General features: G+C 46.7%; 1 protein-coding gene and 1 pseudogene across 1 annotated transcript; both read left to right on the forward strand.

Moving 5' to 3' along the window:
• The first annotated feature begins 3,822 nt into the window (after positions 1-3,822).
• LOC125524176 (coilin) lies at positions 3,823-12,551 on the forward strand. The gene is made up of 13 exons (XM_048689252.2): positions 3,823-4,112; positions 4,300-4,364; positions 4,995-5,267; positions 5,516-5,695; positions 6,360-6,426; positions 7,036-7,104; positions 8,205-8,406; positions 9,806-9,840; positions 10,808-11,113; positions 11,221-11,292; positions 11,474-11,629; positions 11,715-11,994; positions 12,083-12,551. The coding sequence occupies exons 1-13, from the start codon at positions 3,906-3,908 to the stop codon at positions 12,343-12,345; spliced, it is 2,175 nt and encodes a 724-aa protein (XP_048545209.1). The 5' UTR covers positions 3,823-3,905; the 3' UTR covers positions 12,346-12,551.
• Positions 12,552-14,112: 1,561 nt separating this feature from the next.
• LOC125537101 (ethylene-response factor C3 pseudogene) lies at positions 14,113-15,475 on the forward strand (annotated as a pseudogene).
• Positions 15,476-19,621: the final 4,146 nt, after the last annotated feature.

The following is a 19,621-nucleotide window of genomic DNA, read 5'->3' on the forward strand; positions in this document are numbered from 1 at the left end:
ATCAACGAGCTAGTCAACTAGAGGCTTACTAGGGACATGTTGGTGTCTATGTATTCAAACGTGTATTACGATTTCCGGATAACACAATTATAGCATGAATAAAAGACAATTATCATGAACAAGGAAATATAATAATAATCCTTTTATTATTGCCTCTAGGGCATATTTCCAACAGGATTACCGTCTCGTGCCGTGGGGCGCCCACGTGATCCGTAGATCGATCTTGTTTGCCTTGTCTTGTCCTCCAATATATCTCGCAGGTCTGGCGCATTTTCCCGTGCCTTGGTATTTTTTGAGCGGCACCGGGGTGCGGCTTGAGTGGAGGGCCGAGAGGCTTCTCTGTCGCGGCCACGGGGTGGCCGATCGGTCGCATCATGCGCTGGTGATGTAGGTTTAGGTGCTTCCTCCTCTAGTCGGGGTAGCAACCTGTGCTTTGGGTAGCTCTTGGAGGGGCGTTCGAGTTCATACTCTTCGGCCACAAGGACTTCAGTCCATCTGTCGGCTAGTAAATCTTGATCAGCTCTAAGCTGTTGCTATTTTTTCTTGAGGCTGCTCGCCGTGGCCATAAGCCTGCGTTTGAAACGCTCTTGTTCAACGGGATCCTCTGGCACGACAAATTCGTCGTCGTCGAGGCTTGCCTTGTCTTCGGAGGGAGGCATATAATTCTCGTCCTCGACCTCTCTGTCTGCCGCTCTTTCATGAGGGCTGGCTTCTCCATCCTCCTATGTTGAATCTTACTGGAGGTGGTTGTCTTCGGCACTGTCCGGGGTGTTATTATCTCCCGTGCCAGAATCACCGTTTTTGCTTTGGCGGGATTTAGAGCGGCGCCGCTGACGTCGGCGCTTAGGCTGCTTCTTGGAGGGGTCATCCTCCGCTGTTCCATCGCCATTGCCTTCTTTTGGGGTGTCCACCATGTATATATCATACGACGAGGTGGCTTTCTAGTGCCATATAGACGGGTTCTTGATTGTCTCCTGCATTGGCGTCCATACCGTCGATGTCTTCGGAGTCGAAGTCGAGCATGTCGGTTAAATCATCGACAGTGACTACGAAGTGGGTGGTGGGTGGGCTTTGAATTTCTTCATCATCCGCATCCCAACCTCGCTGACCATAGTCCGGCCAGGGCTCTCCTGATAAAGAGAGAGACTTTAGTGAATTCAGAATATCGCCGAAGGGCGAGTGCTGAAAGATGTCCGCGACGGTGAACTCCATGATCGGCGCCCAATCGGGTTCGATCGGTAGGGGCGCGAAGGGCTCGGAGTCTGGAGAGGAGTCCGACTCCTTGGAGTCATGGGCTTCGCAGAGAATAGGGCTGGTGTTCGGCTCGATGCCGTAGAGATTGCAGCCCCTGAGGCGGTGTCCAACCACCCATCCTCGATTGGCATAGTTGGCTTCGAATTAAGGGTCGGGGCTGATGCGGGTGCGGCCTCCAGGGCACTGTTCGGCGGCAGAGCTAAATCATGCCCATCGTGATAGTGCGGCGCGCTCGGCCGCGGCTCGAATCCGTCGAAGATCAAGTCTCCGCGGAGGTCGGCGGTGTAGCTCAAACTTCCAAATCTGACCTGATGGTCAGGGGCGTAGCTTTTGATTTGCTCCAGATGGCCAAGCGAATTGGCCCGCAGTGCAAAGCCGCCAAAAACGAAGATCTGTCCGGGGGTCTCACCCTGGATTGCATCGCTGTTGATGATCGAAGAAGCCATCGGGCCTAAAAGTAACGACACAGAGGAACTCTCAATGAAAGCACCAATGTCGGTGTCAAAACCGGCGGATCTTGGTAGGGGGTCCCGAACTGTGCGTCTAGGCGGATGTTAACAGGAGGCAGGGGACACAATGTTTTACCCAGGTTCGGGCCCTCTTGATGGAGGTAAAACCCTACGTCCTGCTTGATTAATATTGATGATATGGGTAGTACAAGAGTAGATCTACCGCGAGATCAGAGAGGCTAAACCCTAGAAGCTAGCCTATGGTATGATTGTTGTTCGTCCTACGGACTAAAACCCTCCGGTTTATATAGACACCGAAGAGGGCTAGGGTTACACAGAGTCGGTTATAATGGTAGGAGATCTACATATCCGTATCGCCAAGCTTGCCTTCCACGCCAAGGAAAATCCCTTCCGGACACGGGACGAAGTCTTCAATCTTGTATCTTTATAGTCCAGGAGACCGGCCGGAGGTATAGTCCGGCTATCCGGACACCCCCTAATCTAGGACTCCCTCATGAGCCCCGGGGAAAAACTCATAAATTTCTACCACAAGGTCAATTAAATCACCACACAACACATACATGATGATTTTATAAAGCTTCCCCCAAAGAAAAATCAAGAACTACCAAGGGCAAACTTAACTTTATCGTAATCATAGACTCGTTCGGCCCTTTCCCACCCAATCTAATCAAAACAAATAAATTCTTTATCTGATAATGAAGGACCAGATGTGATTGCGCTCGTAGTTGACTGGCCGTATAGACGAACTAGCATCGATGCCTGGTGGCCGATCGACAGAACTGAGAACGGAACTTATAGGCGTTGTTGGGGCCTCGGCCCTCAGGCGGGAAAAACGATCAATTGACTACGACCTAATGGGCTGGCTTTCCTAGGCTGAACTAATACGGTGATTTGGGTTGTTGAGTTTTTTTCCTAATTAAACCTACACATATAACAAACTAGTACGTGGTGATTTGGGGGCCTCAAATATTTAAGGGCCCTGTGCGATCGCCCACTTTGGCCCCCTCAATTAACGGCCCTGGATGCTGACATGACACGCTTTGATAAGGTGAAAGGTCACATATTAAATATATTAGATTTAGTGGGGATCAACTATTTTAGGAAGAATGGATTCCTATGAAAAATCTTTAAATCAAATTGACCAAGACTAAACAGTATGCTTCGTTCTCCTTTACTAAAAATCAATATGTTTTTTAGAACGAAGGCGACTGCCTGACCTTAAGAATAAGACATTTATGGTTTACAAGAGTTCTAAAATATGAAAAAGTAAATATGTGAACATATAACAAAGGTTTGATACATGAGCAAAAAGGTCTTCATGGCAACACAACGCATGTCAAACAAACGAGAAACAAAAGGGCACCCTGGGCCGCCTTCACCAACACCCCCATCGTCGCAAAGGCATACACCCTGGCGTAGCTAGACGTTGTGAAGTGGCGCGTAGATCATGGTACTTGGGCTGACCTGCCGATGAAGATATCAAGATGTTATTGGTCACCCCCAGAGCCTCCAGAATTGCAATAACACAAACGCGTGTAATAATGTGGCTCATGTACTATCAGACCATGGTGAATACATGGTGAAGGGGAATCCAGTAAATGGTTCTTTAAATTCCTAGATTTTGTGCTTATTTACTATCACCAATTATCTTGCTAGATTTTCTATTTAAAGCTCTCTTTAGATGATATAATTTTAAAACTGGATTCCATAAGATTTGATTCTTATAGAATATTTTCCAAATCAGAGGGTTCGACTACTGGATTTCTACGGAATCCATTTCTACATCCCCAGTCCACAAGAATTTGGACATAAGCTCGAATATCACTTCATGTTTTCATTAAGAAAATCAATACACATCCGTTCCATCTCTCGCTGGTTTCTCAAAATAATCATCATGAAGAACGGGTAGTACAAGATTCCTGAGTTTTCAAATCCTATAGGATTTAATGATACATGACTTTTTTTTACAACATGGTACATAAACATATCAACCATGTGTTTTTTCTATTTATACTTTTCAAATATTCAAATATTTGCAAATGGCCTAATGGAACATCTAAAAAAAGAGCGGCCCTAAAATACCGCCACGGTGCGTCCTGCGGACCGAGCCAGGGTTTTACGGCCTCCACCAGTCTCTCCACCCAGCGAAACCCCCAAATCCCCCTCCCTCCCGCACCGCCAATGGCGACGCCGCCGGCGCCGTCGCCGTCGCCGGTCAGGCTCCGGCTCGTGTTCGACAAGGCCCGCCTCCTCCGGCGGGCGCAGAGGGACCTCCGGCGCTGCTGGCTCCTCCTCCGGCCCGAGCTCGCCACCGTCGCCGACCTCGCCGCCCACGTGGCCGCCCGCTTCCGCCTCCACCGCTCCTGCCCCGGCGGCGTCGTCTTGACGGTGGGACGCCCTCCCCTCCTCACCTTTCTACATTTGTGTGACGCATGGGGCTCTCAGTCGGGGACTCCCCGTACACGAATGCCCGAGGGTTTCCGGGCACTTCTTAGATTCTTGTGGATTTTATCCATCTATTTTTGTCGAATCTTAGCTTCTGTGCTAGGGATTGATGGGTTGTCTCTCTGCGCAGATGGATGGATTTGCCCTGCCGCCTTTCGAGTCCACCTGTATCTTCAGGGACAAGGATATCATAAGGTACTCGGTCGAGAATTGCTTTTATTTATTGTTGAATCTAATGTGGTATCTGATGTAACATTGTGGCGTTTGGATCTCTGGGTTCCCTTTTTGGTGGAATCGATGGGTTGTTGGCTTGTGGCTATGCAGAGCACCCATGTCAGATTCACTGGGTGCGCATTCTATGTTTCATTGTAGTGTGTATCTGCCATTTTCCTCTGGAAAAATGAAACCCAGACGGATTATCAATCCCGAGTCAAATCTCATATGTCCATGATTGAGTGGGCTGTGAACATACGAGACACCTGCATGTCAGTTATCTGCATATAACCGATGCTTGAAGTGTTCGTCATGATATAAGTAAATTATGTTTCCTTTGAAGAGCTAGAGTTTCACATAATGATGGTATTCTGTAGGAAAACTCTCCTGTGTTTTTGGATGTAGCATGTCGTTTTCCACTGGCATGTTGAGTTGTATACTTATATGGGGATGGTGAGGAAATTTGTGGTGAACAATTTCCGTGTACACCTTTACTTGGCTAGGAAAAAAACTTTTCCATCTAGCATTCCAGTTTCAATACAACCATTCGTGTAAATTGTGGAAATGATGTTATTTACAACAATGCTACCCTCCCATCTCCTTGGATTGCAGGGTTCAACAGAAAGCTTGCAAGAGAATGGTACACCATGACGATGTACACTGTATTGAAGATCCCGAGAAAGTAGAAGTGCGTCCGCTTCCGACTGATGATAAAATCCTTGCAATTGAGTATCAAATTGACTCTAGTAAGCACCAAGAAGAAGAGGTGCATTGTGATCATCAACCTGAAGAAAAGGTAACATCCAACCACAATCTAGAAAATGGGCATACAAGCTCCAAGAGGAAACGGAAAGATGAAGATGCAAAAATACCTGAGAGCTCAAGGTATCCTCCTTGTTTGTTACCATATTTTTTTTGTCCCGTTTGCCAACTAAGGATTACCACTTAGTCTGTATTTTCATAAGTCATAACAGTAAAAGGCTATGTATCCCCCCCCCCCCCCCCCCCCCCCCCCTAAATCGATGATTACACAACCATTTAGATCACATCTGGTTTCATGGCTGCTTGCTTCTCCTATCTCGTGTTGCGTTCTGTTCTGTTCAAGTGATTCTGCTACCCATCTGGTGATGCAGGAGAAAGAAACTGAAGAAGGTAAAACACATCGGGTGCAGCAAGGTAGATGACATTTGCCAAGATCAGAGTTCTCATGGTTCCAAAGAGTCGAAGCCGTTCACTATTGGTATTGAAGAAAAGAAAGCTGATATTCAAACTGAATGTACTGTTGAGTTGGATGGAAAGCAAAAACCTGACAGGTAATATATTAAGTTTCTTCTTTCCACCCCATCCGATAAACAAGTTCTCTTCTTCCTGGTAGTGGTACTACCAAGGATCATGGACAGCAAAGTACCAATCCAGGCAATAAAATCACCACTAGTAAATGGTGCTAAATTGGTTTAAATTACATGCTTATAGCATATTGAGTATATCATCACAACATATTTTGGATATACTCGATATGCTATAATCTTTTGTGCATTAAAGGTGTACGGAGTTCCATTGTCCCTTATGTTTATGTCACCAAGAGATAGTGATGACATGTCATTATATTTGCATAAACTGCAAGAAGCTTTTTGAACATGGCATTTTCTAATGATTCAGCATTTATCTCTGTTACACCATTTTAAAGACTGTTTTTGCCTTTTTGTAATGGCAGTTATTTTTATTTTTGTTTCTGGTTATATATGTACAACAGAATGTGAGCATTAATACAAAGTACGTCCTAGTTCATTTTTAATAGGTGGTATCTACATATATTAACAGTGATTCTGGTAAAAAAAATAGGTATTATCATGATACAAAAAGACTTATGGACTCTTTTGCAGTCTTTTCATATTGTTCACGCTGGAGTATCTTAGAATTAGTGTCATTCTTTTTCTGTTAGATCTTTGCAAAAAACTAATCTTGGAACATTTTCAGGTGCAATAAGACCGAGTTGAGTTGCGAAACTGAGGTGGCTGGGCAGACAACTCAAATTCCTAAAACGGTTTGTGTAATCTGCATTTCTGCCTTTAGAGAAATCCAGTGATTGGCTCTATCTCTGTTAGTTTATTTGGGCTGTAAATATTTTCCTCATCAACTTTCATGTTTCTTATAGTTGGTAAACATTGTCATGTATCTATAGTACGTTATGAGACCCAAAGTTCTCAAAACTGATCTAAAGATGCCGCAATGACGGATCATTGTAAATAATAATAATAATCTTATGGCTAGGTTGGGCATTGCATCGCTAAACGTAGTAATAGTAAGTATCTGTTCTTGGCCAAAATAGACCTACTCAATTTTTTCCTATATATTCTACTGCATTTTTCATTTATAAAATAAATATGTACAGCAGATGCTACTTGTAAGATAAGATATTTAAATTGCCTAGAGATTTAGATGGAGTTGTATTTCCTTCTCTTAATTTGATTTAATCTTTCGACTTTGATAAGACAATAGATAGGACTGGATCATGCTCCTTTAGCTCCTCTTTGATATGCTAATAACGGGCATTACTAAAATTTTGAAACAGAAGCTATGATGTCACAGTTTTTCTGCCTCTGCATTTTGGTTAATTATCACATGTATTTTTGTCTTTGTTTTGTCCTGTCAGAGTCGAAGTGCTCGTCGTAAGAAAATCAAAAGGCAACTTAGGAAGCAAGAGAAAGAAAAGCTGAAAGAGGTATTTTGTTAACGATTTTTTGTGTTCTCTTTCGGCTTCACATGGTATCTTTTATATCCTTATTACTAGGGCATGTTAGGTAGGAATTCGGATAACACTGCAGATTTGTGAATCACTGCCACTGACAATCTTTGTTGGATCAGTGGCAGCCAAAGACATAAGTTGTTTAAGTAGATGTTTAAATAATCTCACTAATCACATCCACATGTGGACCTTTTCAAATCAAGCCATGCTCTTTCCTTAAATTCTACCTTTTCCCAAGACTCAAGAAGACTGTCGGTGAGTTGATATTAGAGTCTCACAAGAGTTTGAACCTGTAGATTGGTAAGGCAATCGTTATCTAAGAATCCGTAGTAGGGTTCATTATTGATTTACGGTTGTACTCCCTCCGTTCGGAATTACTTGTCGCAGAAATGGATGTATCTAGACGTATTTTGGTTCTAGATACATCCATTTTCAAGATAAGTAATTCCGAACGGAGGGAGTACTACTTTACGAGCATTCTGTAACTCATGTTACTTCCGAATGCTTCATTCATCCTCTGAACCCAATCATCTGGTGATGGCTTCTCTCCCCTCTCATCCCCACTTTATCACCCAGATTCCAGTCTCTCCTGGACACAGCTCGCTAGCCTATCCAGCTCCGCTCTCCCATGCGAGACCCACCTTCTCCCAGTGGCGCTGCTCTTCGAGATCATCCTCTCTCACCCATCCCGATCCTAAATTGCGCCATGCAGCCGAGCCACGGAGACCTCACCCATGGGGACGGCTGGTGGCAGCCGAGACGAAGGCAACAGGAGGAATCGCGGCAATCGTGGCGGCTGTGAAATGGGCCTCCACGGGGAGGGCTCCGGTGCTGCAGCAGAGGCGGTAGGAGGAATGATGTTGGTTGTTGTTGCAAAACAAGAAGGTCTGTTCTAAACTTGCACGTGGGGTTGAAAGAGAACCTTAATGTATTTCAATTGGTACCCTACTCCAGTGGCTCTAGATCTCCCATGCGATTAGCACAATTGTCGTACCTGATATGGTCTCATATCTATTGTAGGCATAAAACATAAATGGTGTTAGCCAAACATATTAATCCGCAATGTATATTTGTAGAATGTGGACTGCCAGGAATCACCCGCTGCTGCTGACTGTCCATCCTCAAGCAATCACGATGATCTTCCTTGCCCGTCAAGCAATGAGAATGGCCCTCACTTGCCATTTTCAAGCCATGAAGCAGAGGAGGAAGAATCTGATGCATCAGAAGATATTGTTCCAGTTGTGGTTCGTCCTGGTCACATTCGCTTTGAGCCAGCAGGTATTCCTGAGCCCGTGAAGAGCTAATTCCTGCTAATACGATTTTCTGCATTGCAACAGTTGATTTGTCGATTGGCACTTCACTGATAGTGTATCTGTTTATCATCCCCATTGTGAAAGAAAGCTTGTACGAATTGTAGTGCCCCTGACTACACTGCATGCGAGCACACATGCCATTATGCATGTCCAAGCATGGACACATTCTATGCTCTGTATGGTCAACTGCAAAACGTTTTTTGACATCTTGATAATAATTTGCTATTATTCAAGTTTCTATTATTATTTTTGTATGAGCTGCTTGCCTGCTTGTGTCCTGCCTCTTGACTCTTGAGTCATACTTGAAGCTCAAAATATAGTGAAATTATTACGAAATTACTTCCATAGTTTTTGTGGTAGAGTTATTGTAGTCATTCAGTTCAATTTGACACTCATAAAAGAGGCAAACGATTTATGTTGTGTTTTTTTGGAAAAATACCTATAATTTGCATCGTGGACCAATTAGTCTGCTTATTTATACCTGAAAGGGGTGGATCCTCAAGGCAGATCACTGTGCTAAGTTAGGAAATATAAAACAGTGCTGCTCCCAAGCCTATGAATTTTGTTCCTGAAATGATCTTCTGAGAGAAAATATCCAAGGAGGATAGTCTTACCGTTGCCAAGTGGCACTGCTGGTAGATTGTGTTATTCACTATGTCCACAGTCATCATTACTTGGATTCACTGTGTACATAGTCACCATTAGTTGGAAATATTAATATAGTTGGTTTGCTTTTTAGTTACTTAGTCGAGTTTATTTATTTTTATAGATTGGGTGTATTAGAGATAAGTTCACTTGGCATTGGAGATCTGTCCTATTAGGTCATAGAAGGGACTGCATTGCATCTTTGCTTTTCAGGCAAGAACAATGAATTAGTTTTCTCTCTCAACATCTCTGTATCTCAGATTATACCCAACCTTTTCCTCTGAAAACCTTTATCCCCTTCAAGCAATGTCATTTGCCCTCTACTACATAGTAGGTACCCCGATGAACCAAGATTTGTATCACAATGAGACTAATTAAGGGTCAACTACTAGGCTTCTAAAATAAAAGTTTAGGTTGGGCTGCCAGAATTTTGGCAGCTTATTTTGGCAGGGGGCAGCTTATTTTGGCAGCCACCCATAAGCCCCAAAAGAACTGGCCCGAAAGTCAGTTGTCTAAGTGGCTATGGAGCTATATATTTTTTCTGTGTGAATCAACTATATTGCAGTTCCATTTTCCCTTCATGACTTGTATTTTTTTTAACTTTTCTAACAGTTCTATAGGAATCATCATTCTTGTGTTATAGACATCATTGTACAAACTTCAATCCCTACCTGAATAATCATTTATTTTGTTTAACACAGAATTATTTGTGTTTCTAGGTGAACCAAATACGTCATCAGCGAAGGAAGCACAGGTTTACTTACTTCTCTTTGTCCTTTCTGTTATTCATCATGGAATGCCTATAATGTTCAATCTTTCTGCAACAACTAAAATTTGGGGCCTATCTATGTACTCCCTCCGTTCCGAATTACTTGTCTTGGATTTGTCTAGATACGGAGGTATCTAGCACTAAAATGAGTCTAGATACATCCGTATCTAGACAAATCCAAGACAAGTAATTCGGAACGGAGGGAGTAGTTACTGAAACATGTTGCTTATCCCTCAGTTCAATTGGATGCGTTGTTCTGCTCAAATATTTTTAAACAGACAACAGATGCCAAGGCCTAAATGTTGACTTGTGGATTAACTTCTAACTCTGTCCTACATGCTATATTTTTTATTTCATTAGCTTTAGACTCAAAATTAGTACTCCAGATAGCCTATTCCTTTATAAGAAACTTAGATGCGAGGCTTATTTCATCTCGATGGGGTACCAACATTCAAGAAGAAATAGCCACTATGTCAAAACTTTGTGGGAACAACAGATAAAACATTAAAAAAAAATTCCCCTAAAAAGCTACAGCTAGGAGGAGAGTATGAAGTCGACAAGCAGCGAAATGGAGTGAACTTTCCTTTCCATATCTTCCAATGTGGACTGAGTTTTATTCTGAAATGTTAATAGTTTGCAGAATCTCATCCCTTCCCCATATGTTCTTTAACAGATCTTTTTAAAGCCTTCACGCGTGCTTGGGGTGTTAATGATAGGTTCTTTTCCATTTTCCATCTTATATTTAGCCCAAGTTTCATGGGGTATCCAGTGCATGTATGTGAAGAAATATATAATGCAGATTGGTAAAATCTAAGTTAGATGTAGATTTGAATTATGCGTTATCAAGATTACCATTTTATGTACATGAAAATAGGAAATAGAAAATATTGTTTAAGTTGAGTAAAATCAGTATCTACTTCCCTTTCCATTGATGTTGTTCTTCTGGTTGCAGGCAAATTTCACATGGGGTGGAACCATGAGCAAAAAGAAGGGACAGAAGTGGGGAATGAACAACTCAAATAAGAAAAGCGCTGATACCGGCAATCTTGGGAAAATAGTTGGAAGCAATACTGAAGTTAACCACCTTGTGGTAGATAGTAGGGATGAGCAAAATGTTTTTTCTGGGGCCAGTAATCAAAAAGTCAACGAGATCAATCCTGATGTGTTAGCAAAGGAAAAATCTGTTGCTGAGGAAGGGAAGTCTACCAGCGAACCTTTGGACTTTGAAGCTCTGTACCCCCTAACACGTCTTCCAGTGGTATTGGTTTCCGTTAGTTGCTTTGCAGAAGTTGCTTATTCTTAAGCTGTATTTTATTGTCTAGTTTGATTCTCTTTGTGAGCTTACCCTTTTTTTTTCTGTTACAGGAGGGAGATCTGATTGCTTATCGATTGGTTACGCTGTCTTCCTCGTGGTGTCCGGAGATATCTTCGTATCGGGTATGACACAATTTCCACTAGAAGTTTCAATTTCTTATGGAAGCACTTCTGCATGGGTCATTTGTTGCTTCAAACATGCGAGGGCAACCATGAAAACAAAACACATCTTAAATGTTCGAGCCATCGTCTCTGTTCTTAAATTTGGGCAACCTATGTTTCATCATTTTACACACTGTTTCAGGTTGGTAAAGTTCTTGTGTATGATCTGATATCATCGCGCATCATTCTGCTACCTGTTCCGGAGCATCCAATCATCACGGAGGAAATTACATGCGAGGACGAGTCAGATACTATGATGGTGGATACGTCACCCTACAAGGAAGATGGCTCCTTGGAGGTAATCACTCGCTCGTGTTCAATTTCCAATCTTGACCACGTGCGCAAACCCGGTAAACATCACCCTCGACGTCTACTGCATGCAGATCGAGTACTCCAACCTTCTCGATGTAAGACTAGTGAAGGGCAGCAAGCCAGTATCCGCAGACCTTAGCGCTCCCACTAGAGAAACAGGGAAGGAAGGCAAATCACCGGTCGGAGAACCAGTCACCTTGGACGAAAACAAGGGCAAAGTTCATAGCCAGAATGGAACCCCGGTGCCAGCCTTGGACGAAAACAAGGGCAAAGTTCATAGCCAGAATGGAACCTCGGTGCCTGATAGCAGTAAAGGCCCAGAAACGCCACGAGGTCCAGAAGTGCCGCCAGGTATAGACCTATAGCTAATCTCTTCCTCTACACCTAGCATGTCTTGCTATTGTACGCTGATTTAGAAACACCGGTTTGTTTTGCGCAGAAAACACGCATGATAAGGCCTGGGAGGCAAGCAGCGAGGCCCCAAACGGCAAGCCTGATGATGAAGCCGAGGGGAACAATGGGTGGGGAGCTTGGAAACAGAACGCTAGCACGTCGGCGTGGTCGTATAGAGCGCAGAGAAGCACCGCCCTTGGTCCGACCCTCGCGCTTCTGAGAGGCAACAATGGCAGAGGAGGTGGCAGGGGAGGCGGTAGGGGAGGCGGCAGGGGAGGCAAACCCAACAACCGGAAGTACGGCAAGTGATGATGTGTTAGCACGGCGCGTTCGGCATTCGGGAGTTGCTGATTCATTTTGTATGCGATGCTTGGCCGAACGAAGATGGTGTCTGTTAGCAGTTGTCAAACCATTTCGGAGAAAACAAGATAATGTCTGTTTAACTGTCGGTTCGGAGTTTAAAAGACCGCGACCGCGTAAATGCAAGTGATCATCGTGTGTGTTGGGGGAAATAAGTGAGGCTCAAAAACCACCACGTAGCGAAAACAAGTGAACACATCAGGATCTGGCCGTATTTCTGCAAGCATTTCAAAACCAGCCTTCATAATTTAAGTTCTGCAACCGGATTAATATGAGCACTATTGCATCAGAATTTCCAGAGTTTTACAGTAAACGGAAGTGCAGCAGAATCAGATCAACGGGAAGAAAATAGCACTGTAGTTCCGGTTCTATGGAACAGTGAAATAAACATCCTAAATCATAAAGAAGTGATGTCAGATAATTTGCGATTTTGAGCGATCCACTGTCAAATCAATACTAGCACGAATTGCGATGCTGACAGTGGCGTTGTCCTCTGCGAGCGTTCCCTCGCTAACACGCACACTGTGAATGAGTCACTCGCCTTTCGTTTTCACTAGGTCGAGGGAGAGGTGTGACCTTGTCTCATTCGTGAATAATCTGTCTGACTCCAAGCGACGCTCAATTTGTCCACTTGTCGTTTGTTTTGAGCTGTATGCGGTTGTTTATACGGTTGTCGTCGCTTTTTTAAATATATATATAAAGCACGACGAAAGCCGTTTTCGGTAGATACAATGTATTTTCCATGTGTGGGGTCACTATATAAAACTGTCTCTTATAACATTCTAATGAATGGATTGAAGGCAATCAAAGTGAGTGACTCGGTCGTACATAACGCAGCTAATTAACACGTGGCGATCTAAAATAAAACTCTAAATGATGGAACCAAGAAAGAAGGAGGAAGCAGCAGGCGAAAGAAGGAGAGAAGGAAGATTCGTATGGAACCGGCGAAGGGGCAGCGCTGCTGGGGCCATCGAGGTGCAATGCATCCATGCATGCATGCATGCACGTCCCGCCTAATTACCGGCCATGCTTGCGTGGAAATTTCCAACAAATTAAAAATGGCGCGATGGCGAGGTGCAAATATTGACTCACGTGCGGCCTCATCATGTACTCCACCATTTGCAGTAACATAATCAATCGTCTCACTCACCACCCAGCAGCTAAATTGTAGCCGGTGGTGTGGAGTGTATTATGCATGCTTGGAAACTTCGGATAGATGCCGGACGACGAATGGTGGTAATAATATGCCAGATGGTAGCCGCTGCCTAATCCAGAGCGAATATGACAAGGTCAGGTGCAATGGACCTCAGCATTGACTCACGTGCGACTAAGCTCGCTCGCTCGCCATTTGGGTGCAGTGGAGTGTATACCACTACCACTACCACTACCACCCTCTAGCTGCTCCCACTTGATCATTACTTAAGCTGGCTAGCTCAGCTACAACGATTAACATTACCACCATGATTTTTCATGATCACAGATTCGCATATTTCGGTGGGGTCCGAAATACTTGTAACCCTGAAATTTCGAGCCAGATTCAATCTAAAATTTTACTTAGGTTAAATTTTACTGAGTTTTGAAAACGCAAAATCTGAAAGGATTTCCGAAATTTCACGTATTTCGGCGACGCCCAAAAGTTTTTCGTTTCTGAAATGAAGAACCTTGGCTGCTACCATCTTCTTTCACAATTGCTGCAGTGTAGGATTCCTGCATTTTGTGGAGCCCCGGCAAAAGCACGGCAAGTAGCCAAAGGGACGGCATCCGGAAACAGTCGGGAAACCTGTAAGCAGAGCACGTTCCCCTGCTTCGTTCTCTTCCCAACCAACTCCTGCCACGGTGCCACCGGTATAAAACCATGGAGGCGCGCTTCCACTCGACATCAAAAGAACATTCCATGGCTGATCCAAGCGGCACGTGCGCGGCTTCTCCTCCTTCTTCTTCCACGTCGCCGCGGCTCAGCGCCGGCGTCGTCAACTTCTTGGCGCGCCGTGCCATGACCACGCACCACCGAGCAGCAGCGGCGGCAGCAGCATTTCCCCTCCACTCGCCGGGCTCCTCCACCGGCTCCGCCGACTCCGTGCCGTGGAGCAGCTGCCGCCACCACGCCCCGGCCACGCCGCCCCCGCCGCCGTTCGACACTAACGACGCCGACGAGAGGCTCCCGCGCAACATGCTCTCCCAGCACCAGGACGGCTCCGCACACGGGACAGCGGCGGCGCCGCTGAAGCAGGAGCCCACCGACGCCGGGGTGGACGCCGGGCGCGCGTTCCGCGGCGTGCGGAAGCGGCCTTGGGGCAAGTACGCGGCGGAGATCCGGGACTCGACGCGGAACGGCGTGAGGGTGTGGCTGGGCACGTTCGAGAGCCCGGAGGCGGCGGCGCTCGCCTACGACCAGGCGGCCTTCGCCATGCGCGGCGCCGCCGCCGTCCTCAACTTCCCCGCGGACCAGGTCCGCCGCTCGCTGGAGGGCGCGGGGGAAGACGTGCGCGGCCGCGCCCACGGGGTGTCGCCCGTGCTGGCGCTCAAGCGGCGGCACTCCATGCGGAGCCGAAAGGCCACGGCGTCGTCGCCGTGCCGCAAAATAGCCAAGGCCGCCCGTGGGCGGCCGGAGGGCGTGGTGATGGAGCTGGAGGACCTTGGCGCGGAGTACCTCGAGGAGCTGCTCGGCGCCGCCGACGACATGACGGCCTCGGCTTCCGATTCATGGTGCTCGAGTCATCATTCCATCTGATGCAACAAGAGAGTTGGCAAGTGGCAACGATGGATTGATCACCATTTGTGTAGTTCTTTCTTCTCTTCCCTGTTGCTGTTGCTGGCCGTGGTCGGGTCTCGTTCCAGAATTTAGATAGCCTCTGTAGGATTGAGAAACGGTTTGTGAGACCGACGGCATGTTTAGGTCTGAACTTAGATGGCCGTGAAAGATGTGAAGTGTCAAATGTTTGGGTTCGAATCCAGTCAAAATGGGTGCATGTTTGTAGATGTTCATAGGCGCCAAGTTCAAATTTTGTGTGGCTTGGGTCGCTGTTTTTTCTTTTCAAAAAGAATCAGAAAAGGTACACGGGATTGTGGTTAGTTTTTATCGTTGGCGGGTAAAGTGGACTGGAAAAAAGAAACATGCATGTCCTGATCGACCAGGTCAAGTCAAAGTTCAAACATGCCTGCAAGTTGATGTTGGTGTGTGTTGGTAGGCAGTCACGTGCGAGTATATGCGTACAAGATAAACACAATAAGAGCATCCAATAAAAGATGCAAATTTGAAGATATAAAACAGAAGATATAAAGGCAACTCGAGCAGATGATGTATATATTGGAGATGTAAAAGAGCAATTCGAGTAGATGATGTATATATTGGAGATGTAAAAGAGCAAGTCCAACAGATGATGCAAAGTGGAGATGTAAAACCGGCCGCCCGCCGTACGGATGTGTACAACTAGTCTGCATGAGCGCCGGTGGCCGAGCATCGAAAGACGGGAGGAGCACCGGTGGACCGAGCGGCGGCCGAGCGACGAGAGCCGGGAGGTCGAATGCGGCGGGGGGAGCTCGAATGGCCAGCGGCACGGCCGCGAATCGAGCGGCGAATTGGTCGCGGCGGGGCGGGGCGACGACCGTGCGGCGCGAGAAGGTCGGGTCTGGCGGCGGAAAGCAAGGACGGTGTGGAGGTAGGTGTGCGGCTCGAATCTGACGGCGGCAGGGCGGTCGGGGAGCTCAAATCATGCGGCGGCGATTCGGGGGCGGAGAAGTGGCTAATTCAGACGATTTGGAGGCAGGCGGCGGTAGAGCAACAACGGAACCGACGGCGGGGGAGGGGGGGGGGGCTCAAATCATGCGGCGGTGAAGAAGCGGCCAATTCGGACGATTTGAAGGCGGGTGGCAGCAGAGCAACGGTGGAACTGGCGGCAGGGGTGGTGGAGCGGCTGGATCTGGCAACGGGGCGGCAGCGGCGTGGTGCGGTGGGCGAGTGGCGCGTCGGCGGAAGTGCTGCGGGACGGACTCAAATCAGCAGCTACGGCGGCGCCGCGGGGTGGGCCAGACCAGCGGCGGCTGCGGCGGGTTTGTCGGAGTCGGCCATGGCTCGGGTGATGGTCGGTAGGCAGCGTGCGGTGGAAGAAAAATGAAAGTGGTTGGACAGTTGACGCGCAGCCGTCAGTTTTACATCTCCTGGAGGTGGACAGGTATTGTATTTTACATCTCCTAGAGGTGGAGATATGTATTTTTTTGTGATCTACTTCATCTGTTGGAGAAGAGTATTTGGACCTCGGAAGTTGGAGTGATTAACTCTCGATTGATTGACTGATTAGCATCGGTTATAGGTTACAACATATACAAGAGAGAGCCCATAAGAATCGGCACGCAGGCCAGGGCGTGCTGTTGCAGATCCTACAAACTAGGGTATACACAGGTGTACATTGCTATACATAGAATTAGTCTAACACTCTCCCTCAGCCGGAACTCTATTTGGATGAACGTTCAGACTGGATCTGAATTCATGATACACTTGTGATGGCAGCCCCTTTGTGAAGAGGTCGGCAAACTGAGAACTGGATGGTATATGCAACACGCGAGCGTCACCAAGAGCGACACGATCACGGACGAAGTGCAGATCTATCTCAATGTGCTTCGTGCGCTGATGCTGAACAGGATTGCTGGCGAGGTATGAAGCACTGACATTGTCGCAATATACCACAGTGGCATGCCGTGGAGGACACTTGAGCTCGTGGAGAAGTTGCCGGAGCCAGCAGGACTCAGTAACACAATTTGCAACTCCGCGGTATTCAGCTTTGGCGCTCGAACGGCTAGCAGTTGGTTGTCGTTTGGAGGACCATGACACCAAATTCGAGCCGAGGAAGACACAAAACCCTGACGTGGACTTGCGGGTATCCGGGCAGCCAGCCCAATCTGCGTCGGTGTAAGCCACAAGATCACGAGAAGTGGATCTGTAGAACTGAAGCCCGTAGTGAGAGGTACCTGTCGGTGTCAAAACCGGCGGATCTCGGGTAGGGGGTCCCGAACTGTGCGTCTAAGGCGGATGATAACAAGAGGCAGGGGACACGATGTTTTACCCAGGTTCGGGCCCTCTTGATGGAGGTAAAACCCTACGTCCTGCTTGATTGATATTGATGATATGAGTATTACAAGAGTTGATCTACCACAAGATCGTAGAGGCTAAACCCTAGAAGCTAGCCTATGGTATGATTGTTGTTGTATATGATCTATCGACTAGCCTGACCTCGGTTTATATAATACACCAGAGGCCTAGGATAACAAGAGTCCTAGCCGAATATGCCGGTGGGGAGAAGTCCTTGTCTTGATCGCCAAGTCTTGTGGAATCTTCCTTGTATGCGGTAGCTGTCCGAACTGGCCCATGAGTATACGACCATGGGGGTCCTCGGCCCAATCTAACAGATCGGGAGATGACGTGGTGAGTACCCCCTAGTCCAGGACACCGTCAGTAGCCCCCTGAACCGGTCTTCAAGTTAGAGACGCTCTTCGATTCTTCCGAACTGTTCTTCATCTTCGGTTGTCGGTCTTGAAAACTGGTTCAACAAATCTTCTCATCTTCGATCTTGAGGATCGCCGAAATGCATTCGACGAGTTTACATGTCGGGTATCCGAGGAGCCCCTGTAAGTTTCCGGCCTTTATCAATGCCTTGTTATTTTTATGCCACACCTCGGGTTTGAAATTGTTCCCGGGCGGCAGCGTCCTCTTGCGTCCGAGCTCCAACGCCGGACTGCATTCGAGGTATCTTTTGTAGCCGAGCACCAACGTCGGACCGCTTCTGAGCTCTAACGCCGGAATGTATCCGAGCTCCAATGCCGGACTATGTATCCGAGCTCCAACGCCGGACTGTATCCGAGGTGTCGTAAATCACCTTGGTTCAAAGAAGTTTGAAGGAGTTTAGCCGAGCTTAATGCCGGAAATGCCCTCTATGGAGCCAACCACTAGCGCCCGGGCTTTATGCCGGACTGCTTCCGAGGTGGTGCACCACCCCGAATGTGGGCCGATTTTTGTCAATATTTTTTATTGGTGCAATTTATTCTCTGCCGAGATATATAGCCAGTAGCCCTCAAGGTGGGTATTAATCTAAAACCTGAGATGCACCTGAAGGATGACGTAAGACCGCTGATCCCAGTAGCCGCTGAGACTCAGGTTGATTTGCAAAATCGGCCTGAGGATCAAGTCCTAGCTCGGCAGAATACTTCGGGACACGAAAAGCGGCGTGCTCAGTCCTCGAGACTCAGGTTGGGTGCGGCCGACCAACCCGAGGATCAAAATCTCCTCGGAAACTATATTGCACATAAAATTTTCTGCATTGGACAGGCAATGTAGTAGCCCCCGAGACACTGGTCGGGTGGCAACACCAGATCAGGGGATCGATGTGCCCCTTTAATATTTGTAAATAATAAGCCCGAAGCCCAGTAGCCCCCGAGCCTTAATGCGGGCACGTGTGGCCGAATTAAGGATTGATATCCATAGTAAAATCACAAATTATGTGTAATGACTCTATGTATCCAAGTACTTTACGTCATTTAATGCTCGGATCCGCATTGTACAAAACTTTGTTGACCGACCATCGGCTTCCACCTCCTCGGCCAATAGCCGAGGAGTGTTTGTCTTACTTTATAAAGCCTTTATGAGGGCAAAGATTTAAGACAAACAAGGCAATCTGGCCATACGGTTTAATAAACAAAGGTACGCAGATAAATATGTTATATTACTGTTTAACAGAAGAAATGTCTTCCAAAGAAAATAGTCCCGCTATCGGTTCCTTTCTTTGGGTTGTCATGCTAAGCATGATCATGAAACCTCAGCTCCAATGTAAGAGCAAAATATCGAGGATTTAGTTTGGGAGGCCAGTTAATAGCCCCCGGTAGTGTTCGGCGACAGTTGAGGTCAAGCCGTAAACACTTCGGCCATTGTTATGAATGGCCCGTCATTTAACACCGTCATCGGATCGCTGACCAGTTTACGCTTGTTGTGACAGTCAGTTTTCGGCTTTCTCCACTGAGGTGCTTAACCACGTGAGCTGGAAGCACAATTGCAGTGGTTCTCCCTTTGCACACCTAGCCGAACAAAGCGGAACGTAGGAGGCAAGCGCAGGAGCTGGCCAACCCAACTATTGACCGAAGACACAATTCGAAACCGATGCATATATAGCAATATCCGAGAATGTTTTTGCCGAATCTCTAAAGGTGTCCGGCGTTGCACTGCGAGACTTGTGCTGAA

The sequence above is a fragment of the Triticum urartu genome, chromosome 1A (genome assembly GCF_056163025.1).
Source record: "Triticum urartu cultivar PI428250 chromosome 1A, HENAU_Tu73, whole genome shotgun sequence".
In the NCBI taxonomy this organism is placed as follows: domain Eukaryota; kingdom Viridiplantae; phylum Streptophyta; class Magnoliopsida; order Poales; family Poaceae; genus Triticum; species Triticum urartu.

What these genes read in the sequence shown, in the direction of transcription:
- LOC125524176 (XM_048689252.2), top strand. Translation starts at nt 3,906, where the DNA reads ATGGCGACGCCGCCGGCGCCGTCGCCGTCGCCGGTCAGGCTCCGGCTC. An exon ending in AGGGACAAGGATATCATAAG is followed by an intron (nt 4,365 to 4,994) that starts GTACTCGGTCGA and finishes CTTGGATTGCAG; the next exon opens with GGTTCAACAGAAAGCTTGCA. An exon ending in AGGAAGATGGCTCCTTGGAG is followed by an intron (nt 11,630 to 11,714) that starts GTAATCACTCGC and finishes TACTGCATGCAG; the next exon opens with ATCGAGTACTCCAACCTTCT.